A 10,572-nucleotide genomic window follows, 5' to 3' on the forward strand; every position below is an offset into this window, starting at 1 on the left:
ATCTTGTCATTTAAGCTTCTAAAAGTTGTTCAGCTATGGAAGTTTGAGACACTTTTTTTGCCCAAGTATGAGCGAAAGTCATGATCTATTCCAAGCATCTACCAATCCTTTGAAAATGCAGGCTAGATATAATCCTTTGAGCTATTTTCTGGGAGTACCCTAAAAAAGGAACATTTTCTCAACCATTTCGAGTGAAGAAGATATAAAAGTTCTTTCTATCTATAAAAAATAGAAAAGTGCGTTTCAAAAGTACCAAATTGATCTGAGATCGTTTGGAATCGTCGTGTAGTAGAATCAGCCATTTATTTTCAGTACTGAATTGCTGTGTGCTAAAAGTTAGTCATGCTACATTTTATTTATTTATTGATTCATATTGGATAGATTTTTCTGCGTTTATTTATACTTATCTGAGATACAGCAAAGACAACCAAACTGATGTAGCCAATAGTGTTCTAATATTATTTGCTGTCCAGCAGCAGACTAGCACCAACACAACAGTGGTTCAGCATGAAATGGAATGATGCTAGTCACAAACACATTGTACAGTGTCCTTGTTCATATACATAAAACTTTGCCATCTACACAAAAAAAAAAAGAAAAGAAATAAGAGTAGCAGTGGAACCTTAAAGATTACTGCAGCATGAGCCTTCAACAATACAGTGATCAAGCAATCTATACTGAGAATAAATAGACATAAATAACTGAACTTCTAGAGCTGGCAATCTCCCAATACGTAGATCCTTACTCCCTAAATGAGAAGAAACAATACTTGAACTTGAGAGGAAAGGAAGATCATCAGCAATTAACACCACACTGTCCCATTTGAACAGCCTTCTGTGTGGGAGAAGTGAATGGATCGATATGAACCCACAGCAACGAGAAGATGGAAGCAAGCAGAATGGACCAGACAATAACAATGGTTGGGGTTCTGTTCTGCCGCCCCATGAGACCCTTGAGGAAAGGATACAGATGTGCAATCACCCAGAATGCAAAGAAAAGCCTTCCAAACAAGGGGCCCCAGGATTGGTAGCCGCTGTTGACAGCATAGGATACGCCTGCAACAATGCCTACCATGTTGATGACCAAGACAGTGGTTGGGGGGACGAGAAGACTTGTCCACTTGAAGACGTAGAGTTCAGCGAAATCTCCATCATCATCAGAGGCCTTTGATGTGACAGTAAAGCTTGTGTCTATGCCTGCCAACACCTTGAGCAAACCCTGGAAGACAGCAAATAAATGGGCAGATGTGCCACCAATGACCCAGAACTGCTCATTTCTCCACCAGTCCTCAATCCCGACGCCACTCCACCTGAGCTCAAGAATACCCGTAGCAAAAATAGAAATGAAGAGCAGAATGAACCACATTCCTGCATAATTGCTTATCTGTGGAAGCCAAGAAGGATCAAAACAAAAAGAGCTCAGCAATACAAAAAAGAATAATTAAAATTAAGAAACTATAACTGGAAAATTTTTGCAAGAGATTCAGGAAAATCTACTAATTTTAATCTGAGACTCAACTATTGAGAGGTTGATGTTTGTTAAGTATCAACGTAAAATGCCAAAAAGGCACAACTGCTAACTCTGCTAAAGTTGTATAAACAAAATAAGGCACAAGGTTTCAAACAAGAAATACTTCTACATCAACCATAATATAGAATTTGCTAAGACAATATACATAACAGAGGAAATACTTGCTGGCAATAATTTACTTTTTCATAGTTCTAAATGAAAATTCCTAAAAAAATAACAATGCTTGTGCGTGGAATCAAAAGAGAGATCATATAAGGCTTTACGCAAAAGAGCTGACCTCAGGAATAATAAATTTTCCAGTCAGAAGGCAAATGGCAGGAAGAACACAGTAGGCGATCAGTGGGATAGAAGTGATTGGATAAACTATGGTATTGATGTATGCCAGCCTTTCCAAAAGCTTCAATCTTCCACTGTAACCGTACCATATAGGACAATGCCTACTGAACAGAATCTCCACTGATCCCAAGGCCCACCGCAGCACTTGGTTAAGACGATCAGAAAGATTGATTGGAGCAGAACCCTTAAATGCAGGACGAGGCGGCATACAGTATATGGAAATCCACCCACGAGCATGCATCTTAAATCCAGTAAGAATATCCTCAGTAACTGAGCCATATATCCAGCCAATCTGAATGCATGTGCACTAGAGCAATTCAGCAATTCTTTTTAACAAAACTAAACAGAGCCAGGCGATGGAGTGTCATAAACTGACCTCTTTTCCCCATTCGGTTTTGTCTTCATAGCCACAGCTAATAACATGTATGGCTTCCTTCAGAAGAGATGCCGGATCAGTGGATGGTGGTATGCCTCCTTGCTCCATAAAGGTGGAAGCAATGAAAATTGGTGACTGACCAAATCGCTTTTCCAAATTCCTCTGGGACATAAGCAGTGACCTCTCATCTTCGTAACCTTAAAGATGCAAACAAAGAAGAGAGCTCAAGTTTCATAACGTAACCTTAAAGATGCAAACAAGGAAGATAGCTCAAGTTTCATAACGTAGAAAATGGAGACAATGAAGAAAGTCTCTAACAAGCCAGGATTAGACCATAGAACAGGATATCTTGGATTAACTGAATCTCATACAAATTAAAGTAGGTATATTGTGTCCCTCCGGCATACAATAATCATGCTTGTGTCTGGTAAACAACCTATGCATACTAGATACAAATGGAAAATACCATATAAAGAAAGAGAAACCAAATTGACAAAAAACACAACACTCAATTTGCATGAACTTTTAAACAGAACAAAGCAATAATATTTGCCTTAAGTCTAATCAAAATGAGTTATTTTTTGAGTAAAACGGAATACATAGAAGGATGTGTTCAGTAGCGATGTGCAAATACACAAATATCAGGACCTCCAACATGGAGATATTGTTATCATAGAATAATATGCTCCTAATGAATTTAAAAGAAACAAAATATATAATTACATAAGAAAAACTACTGCTATAGAAAACAAGGTAAAGTGGGTTGACCGACAAAAAGGAGAGAAGAGGGGAGCATAAAAGTAAGCTAAATGTCTGATGCACTATAGGAAAAAGTTTTAAGGAAAGAGGTAATAAATCCAAAAAAGCTGTGAAAGTAAACCTTGAATAGAAATGTATATGTCCTAATCCTATTCCAAGATCAAGTACAATCTTGCTATGCAACAGATGTTCTTGTCCTCGTCCTATATTCTATGCTTGCATGTCTCTCAATCTAATTCTGAAAATTTGATTACACATGCTAGGTTGTTTACTAGTTCTTTAATTATGAACCAAAACACAGAAAAAAGGATAAATCATTTACTACCTTCTATGCCTTCTTCCACATCTTCCATATTGAAGATGGGAACTGAAGATTCAGTTCTCTTCATAGCTCTTTTCTTGCTATCAATATAGCTCTTATCCCCACCCTTTCGTTTCTTTCTTGAACCACAACAACTCTTGAACACAATGTTTGGCTCTAGATCAGCCTCAGTCAACACAGGATCATAGCCATACAAAGCCTGCCTGTTGAAACAACATCCTGTTCCCACATAGACAGGACCTTGGATGCCATCTAAACCTTTCAAGTTGATCTGCGAAATAACATAATAAATAAGGGAAAACTTTTTTGCTACATAAGTGCATTTGTATTATTGTTATATGTCTCACATCAAAAAACACAATATTGCGATTGGCGTATCGATCGTGTAAGTCAATGCCATCGAATCGTTGAGGAAATTGTACATAGCACGTCTTCCTTCCAAGAGCAGGATCCATCATAAAGCACATGGCTTCCCGAAGAGCTTTGCTATTGTTGAAGTAGTGATCACAATCCACGTTCAGAAGGTAGGCACCATTGGTTAAGACAGCAGATACCCGGATCTAAACAGAAAAACAAAAATAGAGGTTGAACCAAGAATCAACATCCATGTAGGTGATAAACACAGAACATATAATAAGCATACAAGTATAAGATAAAATACAAACCAAGGCATTCATTGCACCGGCTTTTTTATGATGCTGGAATCCTGGTCTCTTCTCACGGGAAACATATACAAGCCGAGGTAGTTCGTTGCCATCAGTATCAAGCCCTCCGCTGTGTCCTAGAAAGACCTATATTTGACCAACAAGTCATATAAAGAAGCAGTTGTAGAACAACAGAACCTACAGTGAAAAAAATGAACCTGTATCATGCCAGGATGATCCCTTGGATTATTTCCAGGCCAAGAAGTTCCGTCTTGCATTGTCCAACCTTCCTCTGGAGTTTTCTGTGCTTTGGCAACAAGAGCATTTATGCGAACCTTATACTCCTCATATTCTCTCTGAAATGAAATGGCCCATGTATCAATACATCTAATAGCCATTAGCCCAGAGGATATAAGCAACTATTTCACATTCTTACCTTCATTGCTCTCCGTTCTTTCACAAAAGAAGGTTGGATTTTGTCCTTCAGGTAATCTATCTTTTGGGCAAAATAAAACTCTGGGGCTCTGGGTTCAATATTATGCTTCTTGCAAAACGGTACCCACTTCCTTGCAAATTCAGCGGTCTCTGATAGGGCTTCAAAAGTAAGCATTGCTGAACCATCATCAGAAACATAGCATGAAACTTTGTCGACAGGGTAATCCACAGCAAGAATAGACAAAACTGTGTTGGCTGTTATAAGAGGAGGTTCTTTCAGAGGATCGACTGTACTGACAAACACATCGATTGGGGCTAGCTGTGACAGTTCACCTTCTCTATCATACCTACAAGTGTGTGTTTAAGAAAGAAGAAAGTAAGTTATAAAACAAATGAATAGAATATCATGTAAGTTATTGAACTAAAAACTGACCTCAATGCGAGCCTCTCAAGGTAAGTCTCACGATTGATCGGATACCATTTTGGAAATTGATCGAGAAGCCATGACAAAGCAAACCAAATCTCACAAATGACTGAGGTCAGCCATAGAGGATAAGCATCAGGTACTGGATGAGTTACACGATATTGGAAGAAGAAACATAAAATGATAAGTCGAAGTATGATGACCACGCGATAGAGGTTTAGTTGGTTAGAAGGTATTGGCACTATGCGGCTCATAGGTAGACGAGCATCATCAGTCCTACAAAAAAGCAACACTCGGTGTATTAGTTATATAAGAATTTCAACTTTTAGACTATGCTTCCTACAAAGGAAGGAACCAGCTAGGGAATGAAAGAGAGCAGGAAAAAACTTTAAAAGATTGTGAAATATTTTTCATCCAAAAATAACTCAAAAAGATTTTTAAAAAGATTTTTTTTTAAAAAAAATAATTAAGCTCGGAGTTGATTTCTATTGCACGTGAAAGTGAATTTACTACCAAATTCGGATGGAAGCAAACAAAGGAAACTACGCAAAGATTTCCCCAACCTTTTCTTTCACTTCAGTTTTTTTTGCCTAAGGAAACAGAGGGAAAGTGTAGCTGGGAAAATTCTATCCATCAATTTATTTCCTTCCAGTTTCCTCCATAGGAAACACACCCCCGAGAAATTGGAAAATGAAAAAAAAAACTGAGCCATAATAGGAAAATGCAAATCCAATGAATTCTGGTCCATTGGAAGGAAAAGAATACAACACTATAATTATAGCTTACATAAATATATCACATTTAGGAGCTGAAAATAAAAGAATGAGGCACAAGGGGATAAATGCAAGTCCTTACATTTGTAGATCTTCACCATTTGAACCAGTTCCTTCCATGTCTCCTTTTCCATCATTGTATTTGTTAGTTATTTGCATCATGTTTTTGTCCTGCTTGAGCTTCCAACCTTCAACTCTTTCTTTCCAATCAACACTGCCAAGTCCATAAGAGTTCAAGTCTTTTGAAGGGTCCACAATCCTTACAGGAACTGCAAAGTAAAAACACCAAACAACAATCAAGCCAAAGAAGAGCTAAACTAAACATGTCATTTTAGTTAACTTTAGCATTGCATACGATTATAGGATTATATATTACCTGGCATGCTGGGATCCACATATCCCGATGATGGACTTCGAATAGAATGACGATCAGGTGTTGCATCAGGTAATTCACCAGAAATCTGGAAATTGGTAATGATGGTAAGGTTGACTGACAATGGATCATTATGTTATTATCAATATTTGGAGATAGGTTTGCAATTGTGAAGAATAAGTAGAGGAGAATAGTATTTATAAATATATCATTGTTAAACAAGACAAGTGAAACATATTTTGGATGTGACAAAAATCAATGTGCACTGATTATCTGAATTTGTAGTTCAGAAAGGTCACAAAATGATACTCTAAAGCCATGAATATCAGTGCACAATGAATGAGACACAAGAAGAGACAAAGGTTTCAAGTTATTGACCATTGATGGAATATATAATCAATCTCCAAAGAAAACAAATATATCAAAGATCATGTTTCCTTGAGATGAGGTGTGCCTTTATTCAAAGGGAAAAAAAATAGGCAATCCAGACAAACATCTTTGCAAGTTGCCATGCTGGATTCTTCATCTTATGTAGCTCAAAAGAGACTCCAAAGAGTACTAATGGTGTTTGTAAATACAAAATAATACTTAACATGGCTACAGAGGGGGGAAAAGATTGACATGGAAAATAGTAGATGTCATCTTTTAACATAGATCTCACTTTCACTCTCTTTCATGGCTCTCATTTTGCTTACCATGAAAACATTCTTTGTGATCTGTTTGTCAAATTTATCTGAATAGCCTATTTGTTGTTACAACAACAATGATTTGCAATTGCTATATTTATCCATCAACTCTGTCAATCTAAAACATTGAAGAAATGCCAAAGGGATAATTTATACAAGATTGTTTCTTTCGATCTACCTGCTGCCCACTGGTCAAACGCGGAATACGGTGTTGAGGTTCATGTCTAGATGATGAAGATAAATCAACATCTTCTCCCTGCCATTTGCTTCCTGCCTTGAGATTGCCATGCCTGTAATTGAATTCATTATCCAGATCATCAACATCTTCCTCTTCTTCATCTCCCTCAACCCGAGGACTACCTGAAATGAATGATCATCAGCACTGAGGTAGATTAGATCTGTAATCCAGTGCCAGCAACAAATTTTACATAGAAAACAAAAAAGCAGATTGCTAATATTTCATTAGCAAAAAAGACTCATGAGACTTTTATGTTAAGCATGCCTATGTACCAAACATCTCGAAATAAACAAGATCAGAACTATCAAGGTTACCTTTGTGTCTCTTGTACCGAGTCTTGCATTGGGGACAAGACTTGTTTCCTTCCTTCCTCTCGTACTCATAACAAGCTCGGCAAACTGGGAAGGCACACTCATTACAAGCAACAAACAGATCCCCTGTAGCTGAGAGCCCAACTGTATCACCACAAATCTGACATTCTTGACCATTGAAGTTCTTCGCCATCTTTGGCTGCATTGTTGGCAAAGACAAGGAGTAAAGAACAAGGCACTGAAAATATGAAAAAGTTGATGCAGTTGAAGAAGCAATTGTTAGTAGGAAGTAATCACAATGTATAAGGATTCAACGTTGTGAACTAGAAGAGAGATACAAAAAAGAGCAGAATTAGAAGCTACCTCAAAATATTGGTGGGTTTTTTCTCCTTTCACTAAAAAAAGGGGAAAGCTATTTCAAGAATGCTCACGGTTCAAAGTTCAACCAGCTAATATTTCAGTTCAGTAAAATGATGAAAAAAATGAAACACCTAAATGTAGCTCACAAAAAAGAATATGCAGTCCAAGCTCACATATTAGAACTTCCAAATAAAGGATTAAATAGAATATTGCTCACAAGCATATAGGGCAAGCAGATGACACTACAACTAGCATACAGATCTAGGTAAGAGAAGGAGAGAGAAACAGTTTTTGAAATTTCAAGATATTGACATCTCTGGGAAAAAAAAAGCAACGGAGACTATGAGACCTAAACTATTAGAAGATAAAAAAGGCTGCAACGAGATCTAATTTGTTAAGAAAATAAGGAGGAAGAACCAGTGCAAAGTGAAATATACTGGATTTGTTCAAGGTCTGTCTTGATCCAGCTTTCCTCAATCATGCACCTTGAATAACATAATAAAACTTAGATTATTTAAAGTAACTATTAAAAGAATCAACTGGAATATAAGCCAATAGAACAGATATATGACTTGAGTTTGTTACTGACAGACATTCACCGTTCGTAGCGAGAAACTAAAGCACAATTTTCCCAACCCCTACATTTTGTGACAAGGATCTTACAGGATGAATTCTTCCAATAACTATAGTGAAACACTTAGGCTAATCAACATCAGTCTAAGTTTCATAGTGAAATTTGACAGCGTAAATCCCAAACTAGACATTGACAGCAAAATAGGTTCAAAGATCTAAATTTTTTCCTAAAATTAGCCACCAAAAGTTAGCGCAACCAGTCCGATTTCACCAACACCAGGTGGATTCCTTTTGTCCCTCCATGAATTGAAAGAGTCGACCATGAACCCGAAGTCAACCCACTTACGACTTCAGTCCGCCGCTAGATCCGGCACACCGAACGGCTAAAATGTCACTTATTCCCTAAAAACCTCGAAGAAAACAAGTAAAATATCGGATCTTCGAGACCCGGAATCAGAATCAAGAGCGACAGAAAAGAAACACCCACTCCGGAATCGCCTTCGTGGCGTATCATCACGAACTCGTTCCTCTTGTGCGACCCCGCAACCATTCCAGCATTGGCTTCCATTGCTCCTGCAATCTCTCCAAAGATCCAACTTTTCACCCGCCTTCCTTGCTCAAATCTCTACAAAAACATCAGGGACAAACAGGGAGACAGAGGGGGGAGATCGGTGCAGATTCCACTACCGATCGGAGCTGAAGAAGCACCACCGACGACGGCTGAGGGCTCAATAACCACCTGATGTTATTCCTCCCACGCAATGAACCCAACGTTGCCCCTCGCCTTTCCTGTCTCTATTAATATCAGCACAAGGAAGCTCTGTGGTTAATTACTAATATGGATTCCTACAACTCGCCAGCTTAAATTAGAACTTTTCATTTTACCCCTAATAATTTATTTTTAAATATACCCTCTAAATTTATAAATTTAACACATACTTTAAAGGTTTTAAACCCTTAGGATTTTACTCATTGTTTATTAATTTTATTTTGGGCTGAATTTTATTTGAGTATGATAAGAAAAGAATTCCCTAGCTTACCTCGTCGATGCAAGTAAAATAATAAAAATAGAAAAATAGATATGAATATATCTAAAAATCATACATTATAAATGATATTTAAATTGGCGAAGGAGACAAATATCGGTATAAAAAGGTCCATGATAAGGAGATAAGAGTTTTAATAGAGTGTTATTTAAATTTTTATAAAAAAAAAATTGGAGTAAATGATCATTTGATGCTATTTAAAATGTCAAGAAGAAACATGTTAATATTAAAATATTTTAATACTTTCAAACTTATGATGGTATTTTTATAAATTGGCTAGAATATAGGTGTTAATTGAAAATTACCACCAAATAAGATTTAATATTTTAATTAATTTAGTCATTGAATAACAGCGACGAGCTACCGGTCGTCCAACAGCGACTTCTCAATTACGCCGTAAAGAAAAATATCAAAGTCGAAGCGAAAGCCGTCCGATCGATGGTGAGGTGGAATGTGGAACGTCAGATGCATGGAAGCTGCTGAGTGGTCTACGTCGTGGGGGCTGGACACAGGCTGTCAGTGTCGTGGTGAGCTCGGGTGACCGGTTACTGCCAGTGGAGGGGCGAAGCGCTAGTTGGGTTGGGGTGTGTTCTGCTGCGTCGGTGACGCGTTACCGTAGGATGAGCTGTCGTTGTTCGGAAGCACCAGCTTATAATTCTTTGTCTATTTGTTTCTTCGTTAATTACGAGAATTATTTTTAAATAATAATAATAATTTGAATCTATGGGAATTTGCATTTTTCTTTCTGTGCCACTGTTTATTTAAAAGGGAAATTTAGGGTCATATGAGTTAAAATCGAACTAAAGTTTGTTTTACGTTGTTAACATTTATTTGATAAAGTAAATGAGTTAAATTAAATTTAAAATGAATTAAGTTGGGGGCCTAACTAGAAAATCTATTGAACTGACTAATAAATTAAATATTTAATAATTAAATTATAATAATAGACTAATTTATAATCAAGAAATAATATATTAACTATAAAATAAAATTATAATAATAGACTAATTTATAATCAAGAAATAATATATTAACTATAAAATAAAATTATAATAATTGACTAATTTATAATTAGACAAAGTAACATGAAACAAGATAAAAGTATTGAAAATGTGCCTTGCGATTTTTCATAGAATAAAATTCATCAATTATTGAATCAATGTCGATTTTTACGGTAAATTTTATTTCAACATAGGTAATCATAATAAAATCTATAACGAAGAATTTCTTTAAGAAGTTTCATAACTAAGAATGATCGTTCATATAGTAGAAACAAGAAATATTAAAACAAAATAAATCATCATGTCAATTAAGTAATAGTACTTTGCTTTTTTCAATCTCTACGAATTGTCGACGTAATTCAGAAATAGTATATATTCTGAAACC

The 10,572-nt window shown here is 36.5% G+C and overlaps 1 protein-coding gene across 1 annotated transcript; it reads right to left on the reverse strand.

Moving 5' to 3' along the window:
• Window positions 1-438: 438 nt before the first annotated feature.
• LOC121982944 (probable cellulose synthase A catalytic subunit 1 [UDP-forming]) lies at window positions 439-8,958 on the reverse strand. The gene is made up of 14 exons (XM_042535945.1): window positions 8,628-8,958; window positions 7,211-7,406; window positions 6,837-7,018; window positions 5,976-6,060; window positions 5,682-5,868; window positions 4,836-5,102; window positions 4,404-4,749; window positions 4,186-4,323; window positions 3,989-4,114; window positions 3,671-3,883; window positions 3,327-3,594; window positions 2,243-2,439; window positions 1,808-2,158; window positions 439-1,383 (listed from the first exon to the last, which is right to left on the reverse strand). Exons 1-14 carry the CDS (start codon window positions 8,706-8,708, stop codon window positions 796-798), a joined length of 3,225 nt encoding a protein of 1,074 aa, XP_042391879.1. The 5' UTR covers window positions 8,709-8,958; the 3' UTR covers window positions 439-795.
• Window positions 8,959-10,572: the final 1,614 nt, after the last annotated feature.

This window comes from Zingiber officinale, chromosome 1B (assembly GCF_018446385.1).
Source record: "Zingiber officinale cultivar Zhangliang chromosome 1B, Zo_v1.1, whole genome shotgun sequence".
NCBI lineage: Eukaryota > Viridiplantae > Streptophyta > Magnoliopsida > Zingiberales > Zingiberaceae > Zingiber > Zingiber officinale.